The sequence below is a fragment of the Staurois parvus genome, unplaced genomic scaffold, assembly GCF_062004578.1.
Source record: "Staurois parvus isolate SC_StPar_1 unplaced genomic scaffold, SC_StPar_1.0 ptg000172l, whole genome shotgun sequence".
Taxonomy (NCBI): Eukaryota; Metazoa; Chordata; class Amphibia; order Anura; family Ranidae; genus Staurois; species Staurois parvus.
In genome coordinates, this window is record NW_028317968.1 from 5,195,038 (window position 1) to 5,220,141 (window position 25,104).

General features: G+C 39.3%; 1 protein-coding gene across 2 annotated transcripts; it reads right to left on the reverse strand.

Annotated features, from left to right (window-relative positions):
- Positions 1-941: 941 nt before the first annotated feature.
- LOC149462613 (uncharacterized) lies at positions 942-16,738 on the reverse strand. Of its 2 annotated transcripts, none has more exons than XM_089676609.1 (9): positions 16,683-16,738; positions 14,373-14,436; positions 13,400-13,571; positions 11,150-11,212; positions 9,486-9,557; positions 9,317-9,373; positions 6,883-6,939; positions 3,490-3,542; positions 942-2,121 (listed from the first exon to the last, which is right to left on the reverse strand). In XM_089676609.1, exons 1-9 carry the CDS (start codon positions 16,726-16,728, stop codon positions 2,031-2,033), a joined length of 675 nt encoding a protein of 224 aa, XP_089532735.1. In that variant the 5' UTR covers positions 16,729-16,738; the 3' UTR covers positions 942-2,030. The 2 variants fall into 2 exon arrangements, with proteins under 2 accessions (XP_089532735.1, XP_089532734.1); XM_089676608.1 differs by having other exon boundaries at positions 6,883-6,942.
- Positions 16,739-25,104: the final 8,366 nt, after the last annotated feature.

Here is a 25,104-nt window from a genome sequence, read left to right on the forward strand (position 1 = left end):
TGTAACGTGTATGATGACCCTTAGATGTACCAACAGCTATGTACTCTGAGATTAATTTCAACCCAAACTACTTTACCTGAAGTTCTCTGTTTTGTACAGATTAGATTTCAGGTCAAGCCACTGAACCCTCTATGGTTAATTTGTATGACTATGTTTACATGGCTGTGTGAAGAGCAGGCAGTTGAAGCTTCAGATCTGGAAAACAGTGGGGGGTTATGTGCCGCAGGCCCATTGTGACTAGGTCACACCTCCTTCAATTCCGCATTAAGCCATACCCACTTTCACATGACACAAGCTTGATGTTTGGATTTTTCTAGATCTGGCACATTTTTATGATTTCACTGGCAATGAAGCAAATTATGACACAGATATGAAGTACTATTATCTCCCATTAAAGTGAACCTGTGGCCAGGAGCTTTAAAACAGGCCCACCCTGACCTCAGTAGCCGCAGACACTGTGGACCAACCCATCATCAATGTTTACAGCAAGGCACCGAGTTTCTTCTTTCAGCAGCTTAGCTCCCCCTTCTTCCCATCCCAGCAGTGACCCAGCAGCAATCCAGTCTTCTAATCCATTATGTAAACAAAGAGCAAGTGCCCCAGGAGGGAAGAGTAGGGTGAGATGCGTTGCTGAAAGAATCTCTTGAAGGACTTCAGTACCTCTGCTGTGAACTTTGATGCTTAATTACTCCCCATTGCCTGCAACTACAGAGGTCATCGAGGGATTATTTTAGAGCTCATACTTGTTAAAAATATGTAAATACTTAAACATCTATAATCTCGCGCACAGCTTCACTTTAAATTCAGTAAAGAATATATTTATCTATGAAAACGTAGGGGGTGATTTATAGCAGAGAATAGATACTATCAAATTTCTTTTGGGCACTGCACATTTAAAAGAAGTCATTAGGAGGAAATACTACAACATGTTACTACAGGGAAAGGTTCTTCAGTAGATCAAGAATTTATTTAAGGTTGCCATACATTGCAAGCTTTGGTCGCTATAAAAAAAATCTGATCTTTTTGTATGTAAAGTGTAACAACCAATCAGCCAGCAATTATGTTTTGCTATTCTGGCAACTTAGTAAAGAGGAATTCTGGTTGCTGTGGGTTACTTCACTTGGCATCTCAACATTGTTCATTTCCCTGCCATATTAAATACACCTAAGTGCACTCAGGATGCATTTGCTATGACCGCTTCAGTCACATAAGGTCTCTTGCACAGAGGCGACTGAATCAGTGCAATTTACATTCCAGTGTCTTTCCCCTGCCCGGGAAGTCTAGGTGCAGAGTACAGCTTCCCATAGGCATGAATTGATGTGCGTGGTTAGACAATAACATGGCATATACCCGAGTAAGGCTATGCACAGCCATTCATGTCTATGGGAGGCCTACATTTCACTGTCTCAGCTGCCGTGTGCAAGAGGCCTTATCCATATAACAATGAAAATGTTTAAAACAGTTGTTTTGAACTAGAAAAAAACAGTTTGCTCAATCTTAGTATGTGAACTACACAGTATAGCATATAGGCTCAAGTAACAAACCTAACAGGATAAGTAATTACAGTCAAATGGCTAAAAGGAAGTTCCTTACATTGGGGGATAACATATTTAAGGCAGTACAGTTCTGTGTGACCTATTCCCACTGCCAAGTTGTGGGTACTTTTTGTATTATTGTCATTCTTATTTTGCACTTTTTTCTCAAAAAAACTTAATAAAGTAGAATTTAAAAAAAAACTGTTACATTTAAGGTATGTGGAGAATGCTGTCACATTTGCTTGTGCTCTCAACAGAACTGTCAAGTCATCAAATGGCTGGTGTGATAACTGATCACATGTGCAGCACCAAGGCAACTGCAGATCAAGCAGAGGCTAAGATGACAGCTTCATGGCTGAAAAGGATAAGAGGGTTTAGTTCTTCTCTAAAGCTTTGTGAACTGAGCCTAATATTATGACATCTCAGGTCATTTTATTTAGTTTATGACCATCAGCAATGTTGGATGAAATATCAATACTTTATTATTTAGAACATCTATTTTCTCCAGCTGAGCCTTCGGAATCTCAGGCATTTTCCAGTGGACTCTTCTTCCTCATCCTCTCCTTTTGAGCCTCTGCGGTTCATTCTGAAAATGAGGACAATTAGCATCAATTAGCAGATCAGTGATGAGCACTGCCCCACAACTGCATACCAGAAACATATTTGGAAGATACAACATTAGGGAGTTCTAACATATATGAGATATAGGGTTCCAGTGCTGGATTGCCAAATGGCAGAGTAGGTACAAGCCTATGGGCCCCATGCTATTTAAGAGCCCCACGACAACAGATCAAAATAATATTGATTTAACCTTGAAAGAAAATTACAATAAGGTTTCTTAAATTGTTCACAAAAGATGAAAGAAAAGAAAAAAATTAATCAACTCAAATTAGTGGGACCCAATAGCCCCATCTAGACATTTGAGGTGGATGGGGGAACCACTCCCGCTGAGCTATTGTGTTCTGTATTGTGTTGAGACCTCCCCACCATCAGAAAACAATGATCAGTCTGCTGGCTATAGCCTGTTGCATTGATCGAGTGGCATTTATGTGACAGGCTGGTTGTACAGAAGTCAATTGGTTGATATCTTTTATATTTCCTGATGGTGCCAAGCCTGCCTGCCCCTGCACATTCCTAATGACCAGTGAGGCAGTCCACTATAATGATAGGTCATCAAGAAAGTGTGGGAGTATTAGGTAGCAGTATGCCCTGACACTAATTGCAAGTGTCAGACCCTTTTTTAGAAAGTGCTGGCATTTGGCCACAAAATCAGGGTATTAGAATTTTCTGCAAATATGTGCAGGTATCCCTAGTTGTATGTATCTTATACCTGTTGCAGTTTTTTTTAATTGCAAGTTCTCTTTAGGCACCTCACTACAAATGTTCAGTATAAGGCCCATTTCAGACGGGGAAGACCTGTGTATGGATCCGCTTGCTCAGTGGGAGATCTCTCCGCTGATTCCTGCTGAGCAAGTTGATCTCTGGTCTGTGTCCGCTCCGCTGCTGCAGAACGGACACAGACACAGCCTGCTGTTTTCTATGGGGCAATCGGATTGAAACGGACCACCTGTCCATTTCGACCTGACTGTCATCCGTTCCAATCCGCCGGACAGATGGGAAACAGATCCCCAACCATCTGTTTTTAGCGTAGAGAATTGGATCGGATGGCAGCAGGTGTCAACAAATACATGTCCGCTGATACCCCACGCTCCATAGAGAGCTATGGTTGGTCCAATCGGGTCCGCCTGAAAAATTGACAGGTGGACCCGATTGGACCGTCAATTTGAAAGGAGCATAATGAGGTAAGTTGTTTTTACAAACAATGCATACGTTCTTAAAATTTCTCCATTTCTCTATACTGTGCAACTTTCATCAACCTGAGTCAGAATGTATTGTTGTTTTTTGTGTGCTCTGGGAAAATATAGATGCAATTAAATTTTCTGTTAATGCTTACTCTTTTTCTTGTGAGATGAAAATACATAAGTCTTCTTTATAAAAATTAAGACCCTATGGTAAAGAACAGAAGAAAATAAATAGGATAAATAAAAGCACAAACATGACTCCCTCCTTGGTTCTAGGCAATGCTTTCTTTGTGGACTACATATACAATATATATATATATATATATATATATATATATATATATATATATATATATACACACATACATATACATACATATATACATATACACACACATACAGTTGTGACCAAAATTATTCAACCCCCACTGAAATTGAGTGTTTTGGCCAGTTTGACATTGCTTTTGATCATTCAGTCATCTTGCTTACATTTACATTAAAGAGGCACTTGTAGGTCAGACAAATATAACATAACAGTTATAATGAAATAACCACAAATGTCTTTTCTGTGCTCACAGCATTATCAGTTTTATTCAACCCCCAAGTGACATTCAATCTTAGTACTTAGTACAGCATCCTTTTACAGTTATAACAGCTTTTAAACGTGAAGCATAGCTTGACACAAGTGTCTTGCAGCGATCTACGGGTATCTTCGCCCATTCTTCATGGGCAAAGGCCTCCAGTTCAGTCACATTCTTAGGCTTGCGCACTGCAACTGCTTTCTTTAAGTCCCACCAGAGGTTCTCAATCGGATTTAAGTCTGGTGACTGCGATGGCCACTCCAAAATGTTCCAGCCTTTCCTCTGCAACCATGCTCTAGTGGACTTGGAGGTATGCTTGGGATCATTGTCCTGTTGAAAGGTCCAACGTCTCCCAAGCCTCAGGTGTGTGACGGACTGCATCACGTTTCCATCCAATATCTCCTGGTACTGAAGAGAATTCATGGTACCTTGCACACGCTGAAGCTTCCCTGTACCTGCAGAAGCAAAACAGCCCCAAAGCATGATTGACCCTCCACCATGCTTCACAGTAGGCAAGGTGTTCTTTTCATCATAGGCCTTGTTCTTCCTCCTCCAAACATAGCGTTGATCCATGGGCCCAAACAGTTCTAATTTTGTTTCATCAGTCCACAGAACACTATCCCACAACTTTTGTGGTTTGTCCACATGGCTTTTGGCATACTGCAGTCGACTCTTCTTATTCTTTGGAGACAGCAAGGGGGTACGCCTGGGAGTTCTGGCACGGAGGCCTTCATTACGCAGTGTGCGTCTTATTGTCTGGGCTGAAACTTCTGTACCCACATCTGACAAATCTTTTCTCAGTTCCTCAGCAGTCACACGGGGACTTCTCTCCACTCTACGCTTCAGGTAGCGCACAGCAGTCGAAGTCAGCATCTTCTTTCTGCCACGACCAGGTAGCGTTTCAACAGTGCCCTTTGCCTTGAATTTGCGAATGATGCTTCCTAAGGTGTCTCTTGGTATGTTTAACATCTTTGCAATCTTCTTATAGCCATTGCCCTTCCTGTGAAGAGAAATCACCTCTTCTCTTGTCTTCCTGGACCATTCTCTTGCCTTCACCATGTTTGTAACCACACCAGTAAATGTCTAGAAGGAGCTGAGTATCACAGTCATTTTAAAGCTGCCTAATTGGTGCTTATTATGCTTGATTGCTGCTCGGTGACATCCACAGGTGTTTTCAATACCTGATGGAAAGCACCTGTATGAACCTCTGTTCTTCAGAGTGGTAGTCTTTAAGGGGTTGAATAATTGTGGCAATGAAGAAACCACATAAGAACCATTTACTACTGTATTACATAAACAATTGATGTCATTTTAGTTGCATTTGGGTAGTTACAACGTCCTTGTAGGATTTGATTCTGAATACAATTCCAAATGTACACTATAGTCCCTAAACCCCTTTACAGCATTGGGGGTTGAATAATTTTGGTCACAACTGTACATATATACACACACAGTATATATATCTCAATACACCAATACATATTTTTTCTAACACATTGTGGGATTTTCTATTATAAAATGAATATAATGAAACAAATATAAAATAGTAAAACAATTTTGGGTACTAAGGACAAAAGACAAAAAAAAGGAAAATAAAGAGAGAAAAAAGTGGTTAATGTTGGCTAACAGAAGCTAATTAGGGCTACTTTTTTACTATGCCGTTTTGTTGTAGATTCTACTAGGAAGAAATCACAAAATAAGCTAGTTTTCTACACTGACAGAAGCCACAGATATTTAAAATATATGTCCAACCAAATTTTGTTTTTTAAGTTTTCTATAGAGTGGGGCAGGTTAGAACATTTGTCTGTTTTTACTGCTATCCTGAATTCCATTTTAGCAGACAGAAAGTGAGAAAAAAACTCTCCAACAGCACCACAGACAGAAATAAAAAAATGTTTTTTTGGCTGTGCATACACTTTAACTTGGTAACATTTTCAAGTTACAAAGAGTAGTAGCTGCAGCTGGCTGATTCAGACGTCATTATGCCAGTGGGTCCTGGCAGGGGCAAATATGGAGGTGAGATTACTCAACTTCTTTCATCAGTTTGTTAATTAAAATCAACAAACATTTTGGGTGATTCTAATAGTTATTTATCATAGTTAGGGAGAATGGGTCAAGTAATTCATTTAGGATTTACTTAATACTTTCTATTCCTCACACTGGCAGATTAGTGGTAAAAACAGCACTCGAAAACATACATAAAGGCTCAATTAATGTAACAGGTTAGGTACACTTATTTAAAAAAAAAAAAGTTAGCTGTATTCAGCTGAGACCAATAAGATTTAAACATTACAGACACATGGCTATACTAGAGAGCCTTCTCCTTGTGTTAAAGCTTTGTGAATTGAGCTTGTAGTATACAAAATAACATGTGTGGTGTAAAGCCAGCTGAATCGGTTGAGATTCCATCGATCTGTGGGCAGGCTGGTTTTACTGAATTCGACCCATCAATTGATTTCAGTACAATCAGCCTGTCGAATTTTTTACATGTGATTACTGCTGGCGACTATAGCCGCCAGCAGTGAACACTGCGCTCTGCCAGCTTCTTCTATGGGATGCTTAAGCCAAAACCTTGATGTGACTGATATAAGCATCTGTTTTATTTTATAAAGTTGAGCAGGTGAAATAGGTTAAGGCAATGCATCAAGGTGGGTTGAGTTCAATTTTGTGATATTGCTGCTAAAATATCTCTTCTTTATTAGTTTAGGTGGTCATGGAAATGGTAAGAAAAGGTAGTTTTATTGTAACAAACATGAATTTCTCGCCAGCAAAGTGAGAAAAAAGGAAGGAAAAATTAGGGTAGTTATTAGGTGGTAAAGAAAGTGAAAGAAAAGAAGAGAAAATTTAGATAAGAGAAGGTGGAGGGGAAAGGAGAGAGAGGAGAAGGGTATTCCCTAAAGCAAACTCAGGAATATTTGCTTTTCCTATAATTTTTCTGGTCATACTCATTAAAATAATTTTTACCGTTTTCAGTGGCTGCGTTCCAATCAAAGCTTCTTTAATATCTTGTAATAATGAATGCTTCTGAGAATAAAAAATAGTTCATTAAATTCATATTGGTGTCTACACAGCTATCTTTCCTCCACAATGATGATAAGCAACCTGCCCATGAAGTAAATGCATACCAAAAATAACTAATATGTATGCATTTTACAGTATATTTCGAGTATAAGTGATTTTACAGAAAGGTTTGATGCAAGGTACTTAAAGGGGCAGTCCACCCAACAGACGTATTTGGTCATAGATAGGTTTTGTCTGTTGAATCACTTTTCATATTTTTGGTTTTCCCCAGTGTGGTTTTTACCCCTACCAAAGCTGTGAAGTCTCAAGCCTTAAGCCTGGGTTCACATATATGCAGAGTGGTATATTGCATGTGATTCGCACGCATTCCTGTGCAAATCACATGCAATTTGTGTGTGGTGAGATTGGAGCCATACATTTTGTGCAGGACCCTTTTTTGGGTCCACACTAGAATCGGATCGCATGGGTGGGTATTCCCACCAATGTCATCCGATTCTGCACATTGCACCGCGTTTTGCGGACCACTTTCAGACTGTTGTTAACATACACAACCGCAGCGGTTTGCATGAACGGGGTGCGATTCTGATGTAGTGCAGAATTTGCACAGAAAACGCTGCAAATTCCGCACTGCATCAGCGTGAACCAGGGCTCAGGCTCAGTTTCAGTAATGTAACGTAATGCCACTGTATTGGTGGTGAAACAGAGAACACAGATTTATAGATTGATACTAGTAAGTCTCTAAGCTATATACATAGGAAACTGATGAGCAGTTCAACTTTGCTGGGATTTTTTTTTCCTTCCTCTGGATCAATTGTGGGTATAGGATTTTTTTTATAGTTGAACTGGATGGAGGTTTGTCTTTTTTCAGCCAGACTAACTATGTAATTGATACACAGGTATTAAAACTAAATTAAGTAACTAAGTAAAATAAAAAAAAAACACCCTTACAAGAAATGCCATAAATCTTTTGGAACTAAGACAATAGCATGCATGAGTGCTGACCTTGATATCTAGTAAAGGCAAAGTATCGTGGAGGGAGATGTATGCCTTTTTTACAAATGTATAATTTTAAAAGCTGAGTCATAAAACAAAATGCTTATATAATCTAATCTTATAACCTAGATTGTTTTTTTGTTTTTTTTCGGAAAATTGCTAAATCATATGTTTGAATGGTATATTTTACATTTCTCTAATTGCATTTTAAGGGGAATATTATCCCAAGTATGGCTGACTCTGCCAATCTCATCTTCATGTAGAAAGGAGCTGCTTTTACAAGTTTGAAATTGTTAGCTAAAACATGATTGGTTGCAATGTATTCAAATTAGCTTCATGCCATCAGCTGATGGGTCAAATGTAGACCAGTTACAGGAAAATCAGTGAAGGACACACAAGAAGCAACCCCCAAATCTGTGAAATTCTGAACCTAAAATCAAATGTATGTGTTCTCGTGTGATCCTAGAATTATTGCATAGGGTAGAAGCTGTGCACACATCATGTACAGTATGTATATCTAACCATTCTCTAAAGTTCATGGCTAGCTGTAGGAAGTGCATCAAACACACGCAAAGAAAGATCAACTCCATCGATGACTACTTAATTATGTATGGATACTTAGGGACACAAGAAAAAACATATTCCAGAACAAACTGGCAGGAAAAAAAATATTAAGAGAGAACCCTGGATTGTAAGGCGCTTTAGATGAGGGTAAGATAAACGTAACTGTGTACATCCCCCCTACTTCCACTCCTCTTATACGAAGATCTTCATACATGGTTGGATGTAAATATAATGTATATTATTTCATTTAACTTACCCCAGGTTAGAGATGTACTCAACCCAGGTGTTTTCCTAAAAGCAGATATAGATATACTATATGTGACCTGTTTCATCCACCAAAGGATCTGACATTTTGTCCCAATGCTTTAGTGATTTATACACCCCTGCCAGAAAGCACAGTCAGGAGGGTGACCCCACTTTCTCTGTTAGGTCTAAGGAATACATTGGTGTCACCTCCCCACCGCCAGCCTGCTGATTGGACCATGAAGGAGCAGAAACACACTGATAAGTCATCATATATGTCCACACTCCTACCATCAGCCCATGCACATGCAGCAGATCCTATTGCTGTCCCCTGCCTCTTACAGTCTGAGTACTGCTGTGCAGAGTATGACCGAAGGCTGATCAGCACACATTCAGTTTACGTATCCTAGCTGTGTATAAAAGTGCATCTAGTTATTATAGGGAATACCCAACTGGTGTTTTTTTAGTATTATCAGTTTAGCTGTAACTGTACACTACTTGTCAAGCAATAAATATAAGGAAAAAATATATTTAACCGTGCAATACAGCAACCTTATCCAACAAATATTTCTCTCACCTTGCGCATTCTGTGCCTCTTTTGAAACGATAATAATTTTTCCTGTTCAATCTGGTTCTGGAAAGTAAATATTTTGTCCAAGATACAATATTACAATATTGTATTAATAATACAAAGATTAATTTATAGAAAAGGCAGGAAAAAAAATTGAATGACATAATATTTTTACCCTAATTTGCTGTATTTCTTTCTTCAAAACAGTATGTTCCTGCTGTTCACATTCTTCAAGAATGGAAAATACCTTTAACAACAAAAGTATGATGAAAGGCACATTAATGTTAACTGTGAGTCCACTTGACAAGTTCATTGACCCTGTTATGTAATGCTATAGAAATATCTCACATTTCCAAACTGCATTCCCCTTTGTTTTAGAGAATACTGCTGATGCAGCATGGCACGTCTCTGTATTTTATACACTATTAAAACTGAACTCTGGGATAAGCTTATATTGTCTAAATTCAAGAGGCATGTGGATAATTCCTTGAGTTTTGGTGTGCTTTGTAGTTAGTGGTATTATAACAAAGTGGAAGCAACTGGGAACAACAGCAACTCAGCCATGAAGTGGTAGAACATGTAAAATGACAGAGCAGGGTCAGCGCATGTTGAAGCGCACAGTGCATAGAAGTAGCCAACTGTCTGCAAAGTCAATAACTAAAAACCTCTAAACTTTGTGTGGCATAGAGAACTTCATGGAATGCATTTCCATTGCTGAGCAGCTGCATCCAAGCCTTACATCACCAAGTGCAATGCAAAGCGTCAGATGCAGTGGTGTAAAACACACTGCCACTGGACTCTAGAGCAGTGGAGACGTGTTCTCTGGAGTGACGAATCACTCCTCTCTGTCAGGAAATCCAATGGACGTGTGTTTGGTGGTTGCCAGGAGAACGGTATTTGCCTAATTGCACTGTGCCAAGTGTAAAGTTTGGTGGAGGGAGGATTATGGTGTGGGGTTGTTTTTCAGGGGTTGGGCTTGGCCCCTTAGTTCCAATGAAGGGAACTGTTAAGGCGTCAGCATACCAAGACATTTTAGACAATTTCATGCTCCCAACTTTGTGGGAACAGTTTAGGGTTGGCCCCTTCCTGTTCCAACATGACTGCACACCAGTGCATGAAGCAAGGTCCATAAAGACATGCATGACTGAGTGTGGGTTGGATAACCTTGACTGGCCTGTACAAAGTCCTGACCTCAGCCCAATAGAACAACTTTGGTATAAATTACATCTGAGACTGCGAGCCAGGCCTTCTCGTCTGACATCAGTGCCTGACCTCACAAATGCGCTTCTGGAAGAATGGTCAAACATTCCCACAGACACACTCCTAAACCTTGTGGGCAGCCTTCCCTGAAGAGTTGAAGCTGGTATAGCTGCAAAGGGGGGGCCAACTCAATATTGAACCCTACGGACTAAGACTGGGATGCCACTAAAGTTCATGTGTGTGTAAAGGCAGGCGTCCCAATACTTTTGACAATACAGTGTGTATGTATGTATGACATTTTAGATTCATGTACGCTAACTTATTACTCAAGACTGAATCAGCAGGGTCAGCCTATAGTACAACTCTCCTACTGGTTGCCAACTACTAGCTTACATCCAATTGGATAATGATTTTTATCACCTGGTTCAGTAAAGAAGCTGTAGAGAGCTTTGAAATCTACCATGTCTTTTATCTGTGCAAATCAATGACAGAGAAGTTTGTAAAATGTTTACCTATCTCTTGTAATGAAAGCATCTTAAAACAATAAATCACTTAAAATATGCATACCAGGATTAACATTTTAACTTTTCATTAGCAGTATGCATGTCTTTTAATGACTTTGAATGCAAATACACTTACCTGTGTACAAAGTTGCTCTTTGTATTCCTGCAGCGCTTCTGAGACCTTAGCGACCCGTCTATTCTGAAATGTAAACAGTTAAACCAAATGAGAGGTTTATTCATTCTTAACATACAGTGTATTCTACACTTCTTACATTACTGTCCGTTTCTTTAGTTTTTAAAGTAGATGGCCTGACAAAACATTTGTTTTATTTTTGGAGAGCATGGAGAGAAATTAGAACTTCTCAGGTTTTTATTACTTGTGTCTGTCCCTGTTAGGCAGGATTTCCCTTGAATTCCTGTTTCGATGATGGTAGCCATTAAGGCAGAAAGTGACAGGATATACACAGAGAACAATAAAACATTGAAAAGGTTGAGAAATTTTAAGACATTGTTGGGGATCTCCCCCCAAAACGATCCCATTCCCAGCTGCAACCACACTTGTCCCAGTATCATTTGGGTTTTATGTAGACCTGGAAGTGCTCAGTGATATTATGGGACCTTCCTGATTTTTCCTATATAATAAAAAGATACACGCATCGTACATCTTCCCTTCAAGATTCATTTAATTTGTGCTGAGAAGTCAAATGACCCATTTCTCATGACAGGAAGAAGGGGAAAGGTGAAATCTTTTATTTCATGGGCTGTCTGATTTAATCACCACAAAGAAAGTAGTCATGAGATTCAGGAGCTGTGGTTCAACTGCCGCCCATACATAGATCGAAATTCATCCAGTTCAGCAGGGACCGGCTGAATTTCAATCCATGTATGGGCCTTCTGGTTGAACACAAGTAAAACTATAAATCCACTTGTGTACAACCAACCTGTCGGGTTTTTCCTGAATGATTAGTGCCACCGGCTATAGCCAGCAACACTGATCATTGTATTCTGCTGGCAGGGAAGGCTCTCACTTGCAGAATACAGTAGTTCAGTGGGAAAGATTACCCCATTCACATTGAATGTGTGGCTGGGGGAATTTGCTCTTTTTTTTTTCTTTCCTTTAACACACTGGTTAAAAAAGAAAAAAGAATCATGTTAGCAAGATCTACAGGACTGTGCTGTACACTAGCGATAATGCTAACCAGGTGGTGCCCCACCCCTTTTTTGTCCCTCCCCCCCGGCCCTAGGGTAAACATCCCATAATTGGCCCTCATCTCATTTATTCATTCATTTATCCATTCCTCCAACAGAATAAAAGCATGATAATAACAAAAATAGAAAGAAGAGAGATATGTGCAACTACAACAAAGTGAAAATCCTCCCCTTATCCCCTATGCCCCGGATCTTGTGACATATGTTGTATTCACATGACTGGTGTGTTCCTAATCTGTTTCCTTGTTTGGGCCCCAGCCTGCTGTTACCTAGATAGCAGGGAGACCACCAAATGGGGTTGCAGGCTTTAGGTCCATAAAAATACAAAGGGCTGGGTTGGAGGATATGACTTGATAGTCATGGTTTAAACCTGTAACTTTAGCAATGCAGTTGAGTGAGTATCAGTTCTGTAAGCGGTAGGCCACAGGCAAGCAGAGACTGAGTGATTCTCCTACATTATACTCATCTGGATGCCACATAGAGCTGGTTGCAAAGAATTCAGTGGTGTCACAAAATTTTCCACTTCTGTGCCCACAACAAGCAGTAACTAGTCATAGGAGTAAAAGTGTCTTCACAGAAAAGATTTGCCCTCTCTATTTGTTCTGGTGACCCTTGTCGCAGGAGGGGAATGTGATGGGAAAATCCCAAAGTTTAAGTTGCCACCAAGCGGACAGAGTAGAAATAGTCAAATTGGGAGGCTTGATGTGTTGACAACTGTCTAAGATGGTATTTTCCTCATATTGGAGAGAATTCCACTCATGTCCTGTTGTGTCTACAGAACAGAAAGTGAAGATAAATCCCCCAATGAGACATAGGTGGTAAAAAAAAATATATCTTCGTTACTCAGCCAAACAGCACCGAAATCCAATCAGATGCATACACTGTTTGGATATTTTGACAGCAGGCAGGACTGGCTGTCAAAATACAATAGCTGCAGCTGGAGATTCGTCCATCTGCAATGTGCAGGCTGACTAGAAAAAAAATCTATATGTGAGTGGCCAGCTTTAAAAACCCTAAGTGGGTGTTCTAGCACTGCCAGTAGGTGTGTTCCAGGATCACCAGATAACAGATCAAGGCATTGAGGTACAATATAGAAATATCTGGATGAAAGGATTCTGATACTGAGAGCAGTGTTGTCACCTTGGATTTCTGAGCATTAAAAATCTTAAAAACTTACCAGATAAGTATTGTAAACCCGAGATTGCTTGCTTTCTTGAGGAGCCAGTTTGAGTCCTTGCAGAATTCTGAGTATTTCTATTGCAAGTTTAAGTGGTGGATCCTGTCCTTTCTCCCAAATGCTTATATCATTCCATAGCTGGGTAAAAAGTGGTATACATGGTGTAGAAGGCCTAGGAACATAAAAACAAATTTATCTTTAAAATTAGTTAAGGCTATGTGAATAGACTGCTAAGAGGAATACAAACTGAAGTGATGCAATTCATCTGGTATATTGTACAGGATTAAAATAAATATCCAGTATAATACAGCATACCAAATTTATCAGATAGATGAGTTCTTTCTGATTAAATCTAGGCTAACTACAAGCAGGGAGACATCTGTCCAATACTTGTAGTGCCCAACGCTACCTCTAGTACAATGATAAAATAAAGCATTATGTACACAGTTAACGCCATCTGCCGAAGTGTGACACAGCTGGCCAGCTTGAACAGGTACAGTATTGCAATATATGCAAACTAAGAAACCCCATTTTATAAAAAAAACTCTTGCTATACATAAATGTTAATAAGCCATTACACCTCTTTAGTATTTCATGTGTTGTGTATAAAGCTATTTAGGACTTGAACACTTGTATCTCCATTTCCACTGCACAGTGCAAGCTAGTAATTAAAAAGGGCACGGATGCCTGAGATACTATATTATTTTTGATGAAGCTTATAAGATTTATGCTCATTGTGCTGTAACCCTCTTGTAATATATATATATATATATATATATATATATATACACACACACACACTAATTATATATATATATATATATATATATAGATATAGTTATATAGATATAGTTATATATAGATATATATATATAGAGAGAGATAATATATATTAGATAGATAGATAGATAGATAGATAGATAGATAGATAGATAGATAGATAGATAGATAGATAGATAGATCCTTGTCTTACTTGTAATCATTTTCAAATCCTTCATCTTCTTCTTCACTGTCATTTGCTCCAATATAGAAGTAAACTGAAATAAGAGAGAAATTCATAAAATGACAAGTGTAGTTAAACAAGAGCACAAGCTGATGAGTTTATTTAAAGGAAATCTGTTCTAGAATTATGATAAATATGGGGCCAGTAGATTGACACTCCAAGTATGGCCACCTTAGACTGTATAAGATCTTAGTTAGGTTAAACAATGATTGTAGATAATGCTTTGTATCTTGGGTGTGGCTACATACTAAATCTACTTATGAACTTACTTTTGCATAAGAAATATACCTCCAGATCCTTGAAGGGGTCTTTCCTACTGCAAAATATTTCATCAGAGACACAATTTAATGCCATGGGGAAGTTATTTGGCTATGACATGAGTAATGTGTTGTAATTTTTACCCCCGTTTATGACAACTGTTTTACCCTTTGTTTATTGGATTGCTCATTTTGTGTAATACCTCAATGTACTTTGTAAAAGCCATGACTGTAAAGTGTGATATGTAATCTTTAACCTGTCCAGAAACAAACAATATATGGGAAATGCTTTGATTTTTCACAAAATCCTCCTACTTTGAGAATTTTGCTGCTTCAAAAATACATGTATTCAACAAAAATGTTTGAACTATACAACCAACCATTGAAAAAAAATATTGTATTTAATGCTACTTAGTAAAACATATTTTGTATGCAATATTGAAAATGAAAGTATAACTAAAGGCAAAACATATCTAGTTTTGGATAGCATGAAGAGAGATTAGAACGAGAGATTAGAATGCTTGTCAGTTTTTATTGCTGTCTGTGTCCCCCGTTAAGGAGATCCCCCCTCTCTATTTGTCCTGTTTACCATTAATAGTGAAAGTAAAAGAAAATCCAAATTTTTGGGTTGTCCCCAGAAAAGTAATAAAGGGGAAATCTTCCAATGGATACACTAGCTCTGGTGACCTGGAGGTCCCCAAGAAATTCAGTTAATTTGCAGGGATTTCCTCTCACTTCTCGTTTGGCTATGGGATAAGAAGTGAAATCTCTTAAATTGCAAAAAAAAAACTGGCAGGGCTTATAACCCTCCCTTATCCAAAAGGAAAAAAAATGTTACCTATAGTTGTACTTTAAGGCCTATCATTTCACAAGTAATGGTGCATTTATCTAGGGACATAATAGAAAATCCTCTGGTGCAAAACCTTTTGAACATGTACCGTAACTAAATACTATTAGATTCTTTATTATAATATCAAGAATGTAGACAGCATAGTGGCACTCCTGTTTACACCTCTAGGTTCATTTGAAGCTGTGGGGTAGATTTACTAAAACCAAAGCACTCAGATCTGGTGTAGCCACTCAGCCTATAACTTCAGCTTGTTCAATTAACCTTTGACAATAAAACCAGGATGCTGATTGGTTTCTATGCCAAGTTGCACCACATTTTGCACTCCCCAGTTTTAGTAAATAACCCCTAGAGACTGTATCTGCATGAGGTCTATATGCTCTTCCTGTGTATGTGTTGAATCCCTCCTACAATCCAAAAATGTACTGGTCGGTTAAATGGCTCTCTTTTCACATTGTCCTGGGGTGTGTTAGGGGGACAGGCACTGATGTGTAGTCTGTAAAGCTCTGTGTAATCAGTTAGCACTATATAAATACTTAAAAAGTATACACATCAGCAGGGCTTTTTTTCTCAGAGAATAGGTTCAAGAACTCCCCACCGTTTGAGTCACCCCTTGTCTCAGCCCCCTACCCACCTCCAAACACTGCTCCTTGGTTCCACCCACTACCCACCTTCCAGTGCTGTACTTTTTAGAGAATCAAGTATCTTTTTGTGGTGCTAAGTAATTTCTATATAATGTGTTAATCAAGAAAAAACGTAAAATACAGTCGATCCCCTGCAGCCAGAACCATAGATCCCCCACACAACAATAGACCCCCAGCAACAACAGACCCACCACAAGCATAGACTCCCAGCAGAAACAACAGATCTCCCAGCAGCCAGCATCAATAGGCCCTCCAGCAGCCAGCAACAATAGACTCCTCCCTCAACAGGAGATCCCTACCAGCAACAACTGACCCCCTAGCAACATAAGACCCTCCCAGAAACAATAGACCCCAATGCAAAAATATATTCCCACCAGTGACAATAGATTCCCCCAGCAGCCAGCATCAATAGACCTTCGGCAAACCCCAGCACCCCTTGCCATTACATATATTCAGTGCCATAGGTGACGGAACTGTGTTCCCCCGTGTTCCTGCTGAAAAAAAGCCCTGCACATCAGCGAAGATTACTTACCACTTGATGAACAGTCCGAGATATCCACAGACATAGTACACTGCATGAAAGGCGTTAATATCCTGTTTAAAGAAACAAAGCAATAAGTAAACTATCTCTGGAAGATACTTCTAGGTTTAAAGGGTCCAGTCAATCCAAAAGGGATATAGATGGAGCCCAGTGGGCTGAATCAGCCCGTGGATTTTTATATTTATTTTTGAATGATCTGGCAGTGAAATCTCCATGAAGCAATTACTGACTCCTGTTGCTTTTTCATAATGTCAATCCAACAGTGAGTGAGAAAATTAAAACGCATTGTGCTTAAAGGAAAACTCAACTAACAGAAGTATGCAGGTTGCTATTGTTTACCTTCAAGCCAATGCAATTGCTTCAATACTTTCTAACTTTCAGATCCATAGACGCTACTGTCTGGTTGTTTAATATTCTATAGATCTATCAATTGTAATGCAAAAGCCTGTAATAGACTATAGCAAGTTCCTTAAAAGATTTGATTGTACGTTTCCACTGTAATGTGGAAAGAGAACCCCTGTTCTTTGCCAATTAGGGGAAAGAGTGCTTGTTACCGATCTGTGAAGGTTGGGCAACCTCCTATTTCATGCTTGACAAGAAGCCAGGTTGTACTTTGTGAGCACCAGAGTTCCCCTGTCCTGGGGGACCATGGGGTTGGAACTCTGTTCCCCAGGGAATCCTAGAAATTGTGGAAGCCAACAGTACACTGATCAGTTGGACTGGTAAATAGCAAGAGTATCAGCTATCATTCAATAACTTTATTGCTGTTGAAGTAAGTGCCTTTTCTGAGGATTAAGATGCTGTTTTGTTTCACACTTGAAGTATTGGGTACAAGTTCCTGAGCATGCATTTGAGTGAGTTTCCATTTTTTCAAATGCAACTAAAAAAAGAACCTATAAAGTGGGAGGTGATGTGAGTTATGATTAAAGGAAATAGAAGACTGGCCACTGGGTGCAGTGAAAAGACATTGGTGTACCACAGTTTTAGATGCCCCTGCTCAGAGAGACCAATGAGTGCTGCAGGACCTAGCTTGGGCATACTGGCTGAGTGTGCAACTCTGAAGCTCCTGATGTTACAAAGTTGGCCGCAGACAGACCGAAATTTGGCTGGCCAAATTTTGATCCCTTTATAGGCAGGCTTATTGTACAACCAGCCTGTTGAGCTTGTTTTCTACCAGTAGGGAAGGCTCCCTGCGCTCCCCATTGGCAGAACACAATAGCACTGTGGCCCATGAACACTGACTGTGTTTATGGTGGAATCTAGCAATTTTCTATCCCTCAAACTGTCAATTAAGGAAAGAAAATTGCATAAACTACAGCCTGCCTATGAATGTGTGTTTAAATTTCTCTTTCTTTACTATAGGTGTCGCCATCAGTGCTTGACATTAAAAGATTTTTCAGTGTCAACCAGGTCTTGCAAGACTACCAGGAGTTTGATTTTATTATGCCCTAGCTGACTGCACACTTGTTCCAAAGCAGGCCATAGATGGGGAGAAAACCGGCTGGTTTTTTTTTGAAAAATGAAAAATCGGTCGTTCAATCAGCCGACATTACCGCTATTGGTAAAAAAAGGTCGGCTGATTTCCGTCTACGGCCGGCAATTATATAGAATATATGCAGAAGAAGAAGAAATAGAATATGAAGAAGAAGAAGTAATAGTATACGAATAAAAAGAAGAAATAGAATATGCAGAAGAAGAAGAAATAGAATACGAATAAAAAGAAGAAATAGAATATGCAGAAGAAGAAGAAATAGAATATCTAGAAGAAGAAGAAATAGAATATGAAGAAGAAGTAATAGAATACGAATAAAAAGAAGAAATAGAATATGAAGAAGAAGAAGTAATAGAATACGAATAAAAAGAAGAAATAGAATATGCAGAAGAAGAAGAAATAGAATATGCAGAAGAAGAAGAAATAGAATATGCAGAAGAAGAAGAAATAGAATATGAATAAGAAGAAGAAATAGAATATGCAGAAGAAGAAGAAATAGAATATGAAGAAGTAATAGAATATGAAGAAGAAGAAGAAGAAATAGAATATGAAGAAGAAGAAGAAATAGAATACGAAGAAAAAGAAGAAAAAGAATATGCAGAAGAAGAAGAAATAGAATATGAAGAAGAAGAAGAAATAGAATATGAAGAGGAAGAAGAAATAGAATAAAAAATAAAAAGAAGAAATAGAATATGCAGAAGAAGAAAAAGTTGCAACATTATATCTATTGTATCCATTTTGGATACAGATGTTTATATTTGGATACAAATAGATACAATGTTGCTATACTTTTAAATGTCAAATATAATATCAGACTGAAATTCTTTTTTTTTCTTCTTCTTCTTCATATTCTATTTCTTCTTTTTCTTCTTCTTCATATTCTATTTCTTCTTCTCATTCATATTCTATTTTTTTCCTTTTCTTCTTTTCCTTCTTCTTTCATGTCACTGCTCATGCGCATTTTTAAATATCGGAAAAAGATCGGCAAATTTGTCCATCATTGCTGCAAAAATCGACAGAACAAATTTGGCCGATTATTTTCCAGCAGGACCGATAATCTAAAAGGTCAAAAATCACGAAAAACAGTCAACCGTTTACCGCACTGATCCAAAAATCAGCCGATTTTTTTTTCGGACGATTTTCGGTTGTTTTTCATCTTGTCTATGGCCTGCATAAATCTATGGCCAAGGAAGTATCAAAGCCATCGGATCACCCTGACAATCAAATAACTATCGTAGGTCAACAGTAATGACCAACATATTGTTATTAGCACAATTTTCATTTATATATACCAAAAACACCTGAAAAATATTAACCAGTATTTCATCTTTAAAGTTATTTGGCAGTTATTAGGTCATATTTGGTTTGTTTCACATCATATCTGGTTAGTTAATGAAATAATTGTTCAGATGACCCAGTTTGAATTTGCTGGGTGTGTTTAAAGATGGCCTGTGGAATGAAGGTTAGATTGTTTTTTTCCAGGGAACATGCTGCATTAACTTCACAGACCTATTAGTAAAAAGGTCATATTTGGGAGGCCAAGGTGTATTGAAGATACTGCCATTTGCAAGGCTATTCTGCTTACAGAAGCCTTTAATGGCCACCAGCAATGTTTAATAGAGCTGAAAGAATCTTTGGCTATTTGTACATGTGTCATTTATTTTCTCTTTGACCTCAGTTTTTATATATTTTCTATGTTAGTTTACTGATATTTCAATGTTGCTTTTTGTAGTGCAACTTCACACATTTTTGACGTGTGTTTCATGTTTTCTTTGTAGGAGAAGGAAACTGGATTTTATACAAAAACTCACCAAAACATAATGTACATTCAGTTTATATGCACTCCCATTGAAGTCTATGAGGCAAAAAATGCATTGCAACTGTAGCACCTGAACGTTTTAAAAAATGTACTGCAGCTGTACTGCATTGATGTAAACAGGCAACATAATGTAATTTCCATTGTCGTGTGAAATTGTCATGACAAGCATAGAAAAAAATGCACTAGTGTGAATGGGGGCTTAAAGTTAGTATACATCATCATGCATTTGCTTCTTATAAATTGCAGGTAATATGCATTGTACATAGAAGGATAAAGTTCTTAGCCGTATGAATGTATTAACATTACGCTATTACACATGCTACTTGTGAGAATGAGACCAGAACTCAAAAAAGGATCCATAAAGGTTTGTTTCTATGAAATCTACAGAAGCATGTAGATTGTTTTGCTTCAGATTTTTGTGGGGTTTTTTTAGTTCAATGTATGTACTTCAGATGTACTGCTACAGGGTGTCACGGCTGGGCAAAATCACGTATATATACACATGAGATTTGCATTTCCGGGTAGGGGGCGTGCACGCATCGCCCTACCTGCGCCACTATTAGCGGCTGGGGATATCAATCACCGGGTCCCCGCCAGCGATTTCTGGCCGGCACTTGGTGATTGTTGGAAAGCTGACAGGAGAGAAACCTGTGTATAAACAACAGGTCTCTCTGCTGTCAGCATGGACATGCTGCTTTGTATCTCTCTGCACAGCATGTAAAACACACACAGCTCACAGTTAACCCTTTGATCACCCCAGATGTTAACCCCTTCCTGCCCAGTGTCAGTGCTTTCTATTAGCACTGATCACTGTACTAGTGTCACTGGGGATATCAGTGTCAGAATGTCCACCGCAGTCCTGCTATAAGTCACTGATCATCGCCGTCGCCAAAAAGTATAAAAAATTAAAATGAAAATTCCAGTATATATACTGCCATTTGTAGATGCTATAACTTTCATGCAAACCAATATACACTTATTAAGATTTTATTTTTAGCAAAGACATGTAGCAGAACACATTTTGGCCTAAATCTATGAAGAAATTTGATTTTTAAATTTTTTTAATGGATATGTTTTATAACAAAAAGTCAAAAATATAGTTTTTTGTTTTCCTAAATTGTTGGTCTTTTTTTGTTTATAGCGCAAAAAATAAAAACCGCAGAGGTGATCAAAAACCACCAAAAAAAAAAGCTCAGTTTGTGGGAAAAATGACAGATATCATTTATATACCACTCAATTTTCAGTTAAAGTAACGCAGCACCGTATCAGAAAAAATGGCCTGGCCAGGAACGAGGGTAAATCCTCTGGAAGGCAAGTGGTTAAAGCATTTTTCATTGAATCATAACTTTAGTTACTATGCAGTTCCAACAGTCTGACAAAAAAATGCATTTGCTTTAATGAACAATATGGGTAATGCACATAGGGGCTCATTTATAGAGCATCGATATGGCCCTATGACAGCCATTCTACTGATCAAACAATGTAAAAAACTGGCACATCAGGTATGCATTACAATTATGCCCTCTACTTTGTTGCTCTGGGACTACAGCAAAGACCCTATCATTTTAATAATTAGGAAGGGAGGGGGGGTATCAGGAGAAGGCCAGCTTAGTCATATGACCTGTCAAAAACATATTACTGAATTCTCCTTCTATCATGCCATGTTCTCTACAGAGTTATCCAAAGAACAAGTTGTCTGTTATAAATAGCCTCTATAACTTAGTGTGCTGTAAATTAAGTCATGTGTAGCTCATTTGAATAAGGTCTAACATTGCATTAAGAAATAAGTCAAAGCATCAAGTAATTGATAAATGGTAAGTTGGTAAGTAGACAGAACTATGGCATGCATAGTAACAAAGCACAAAGCTGTATAAATAATAATAACAACTTACTATGTTGTAAATGTGATGAGGAAATCCTGCAGTTATCTACAAAACTGGCATTGTGAGCTCTTGGATAACACTCAACAGTGCAGCAAAATGAAAGACGTTTTTTTTTTTCTCTTTAATGACGTTTTAGGAATGCTTTTGTGAAAGGATCCTGAACAATGTCCCAATATAATAGGTCACTCTACAGCCAGAGGGAAACGGAATGAGTTTTTAAAATGCTATACCAGGGCAGGGTAAAATGCTTATAGGAAATAAATGCCTTCTGTAAAGATCAGCTGAGAAAACAGGACTTACTCAAGCATATATATGTAAAGTCTGGGTGGACTTTTAAAAGTGACCTCGGGGCCTACAATGATTTCTCATTTCCATATCCTTTGTCATTACAAACAGAAAATGAAGGCTTCACATACTGATCATGCACAATGAGATTGGAACAAATAATGTTTCAGTATGAATTCAGCTGGCCATAGATGGGTAGAGTTTCAAATTAAAATGTTTAGGATAAAAGTGTTCTAAGAAAGTTTGTGTGTTTCTGTAATCATTAGAGGGTCAAATCAACCTTCGTTTTTGACCGCAGTGACAAGAAAGTTTGAAGGAGCAGGATGGAAAAAATTCCTTGAACAAACGCATTTCTAACACCATTTCGTTTGGTAAAATCCATTCATTCAAAGTCAAATGTTAAAAGCAAAAAACTTTTTCAAATGACATTTGAATGTCATTTCCCTAAGAATTTTAGTTCGAAATCCTATCCATCTATGGCCAGTTTTACTCTTACTTGTTGCTCTTATTGGATAACAGCATAATCTTGGATTGTAAGCTCCAAGGAGCAGGGCCCTCCTTACCCTCTTGTATTGAACTGTATTGTTGCTGTATTATCTCTTGTTATATTATAAAGTGCTGAGCAAACTGTTGGCGCTGTATCAGGGGTGGACTGACAACTCATGGGGCCCCCGGGCAATAGGGGATCATGGGGCCCCTGTGTTTTCACCCTCATTTAAACCACACCCAAAAAAGCCTATGAAAGGTACCAGGGGCATCTCATGGGGCCCCTTACTGACCCTGGGCCCTCGGGCAGTGCCCAAGTTTCCAAATGGTCAGTTCGCCCCTGCGCTGTATAGATCCTGTATAATAATATAATAATAATAATTTCTTACAGCAAAATACTTGTCAGTTGGTTATTATGTAAATTTTCTGCTGCAAGGCTCCATGTACATGGGACACTTCTGAATAATGGAAACTGACTGCTGGCAAATATAGGTTAAAAAAGTCTGTTTAGCCGTGTTTGCCTACCGCGTTTATGCGTGTCTATGAGCGTTCGCGTTTAGAAGCGCTTTTTAAAGATAACCGCAGGAGACCTTCCAAAATGCCCAGAATGCACTGAAAAACAGTAAAAAATTACCTATTTGAGACATTTTGAGAGAAAGGAGCAGAGAGAACAGAATTTGTTGAGATTAGCTGTCTTTTTTTTTTTGTGGTGTTTGGATGTGTTCCAGCTCATTTCTGTGCAGAAATTATTGCAGCAGTGTCTAACATATTTTCTTTCATGCGAAACCTCAAAGTATGGTGTACCAGGTCCATTTGAGCACCGGGAAAACGCTTTGCATGCATTTTTCATAATGAAAATTCCACTCAGGCTCTGGACAGCATCTGGAAATGGAAGAGGCAAAAAAATTTTCCAAGCGCATACGTTTATAAACAGTTAGCTGCGTTTACATGCGTTTACAAGCATTTGAAATGCTGATAAAATCTACTCCTGAACACGAGTTTTGTGCGTTCAAAAAAAGACTGTAAACTCAACTGCCTGGAAACGACTGTAAACGACGATGTGTACATGGACACATAGGAAACATTAGGGAGAGTTCAGGGGCTGCTGAAAAAAAACATAAAAAAGCTCCTAAACCTGAGTTTATCAGCTGCAGTGTAAAACCAATGCTAATCATTAAACTTACAAATAAAAATTGCCTGCTTTCTTCTTCTGTTGAGCCTGCCTACAATAAGAACGAGTCATTTCTGGAAGAATGGTTTTTCTGTGTCATGGGCTCTCTGCCTTGCAGGCTATTTAGCCCCACATTCCGCCATTCTTATCAGTCAATTAGCCTATATGCTGTGGATAAGATGACAGTGGAAGTGTTTGATTCTTTCAGCAAAAGACAACAAACAGGGCTGACACCACTTAGTCCACAAATATGCTGTGCATTGTCAACCCACAATAAGAACTCAAAATCTGGGTGCATTTCTGACAGGTCGTTGATATTTTTCTGTATTTGCAGGGTCTTTAACCAGCTGCCGACCGCAGATAGCCGAATGACAGCTTCACTGCGGCCGGCCAGTTCTGGGTGGACGTCATATGACGTCCTCCCAGAACGCGCTCTCCTGCGCGCCCCAGGGGGCGCGCACCCGGCGATCTCCGTGATCGCTGTGTCCTACGGACACAGCTGATCACGTGATGTGGTAAAAGGCCAATCACAGCGGCCTTTTACCACGTGATCAGCGGTGTCCAATGACACGCTGATCAGAGGGAAATGCAAGTGCCGGTTCTCGGCTGCACTTTCCTCACGCTGTCAGATCGTGAGGAAAGTACTGCCGAGAACCGGCAGTTGTCAGAGCGGGGATCAGCACCGATCATCAGGGCACTGATGAACAGTGCCCTGATGATCGATGCCCAGCAGTGACACCCGCAAGTTCCGCCCAGCAGTGCGCCCACTAGCTCCGCCCACCCGTGCCCAGCAGTGCACCCACCTGTGCCCAGCAGTGCACCCACCTGTGCCCAGCAGTGCACCCACCTGTGCCACTCTGCAGTGCCACCTACCTGTGCCCAGCAGTGCCACCCACCTGTGCCCACCCACCTGTGCCCACCAGTGCCACCCACCTGTGCCCACCCACCAGTGCTGCCCACCAGTGCAGCCCAGCAGTGCTGCCAGTCAGTTCCCAGGGGTTGTGCCAGTCAGTGCCACCAGTCAGTGCCCAGCAGTGATGCCAGTCAATGCCGTCTATCAGTACCCATAATCAGTGTCACCTATCAGTGCCGCCGATCAGTGCTGCATATTAGTGCCGCCTATCCGTGACCCCTAATTAGTGCTGTCTATCAGTGCTGCCTATCTGTGCCACCTCATTAGTACTGCCTATCACTGCCCTTTAGTGCTGCCTATCAGTGCCCATCAGTGCCGCCTATCAGTGCCCATCAGTGCTGCCTCATCAACGCACATCAATGAA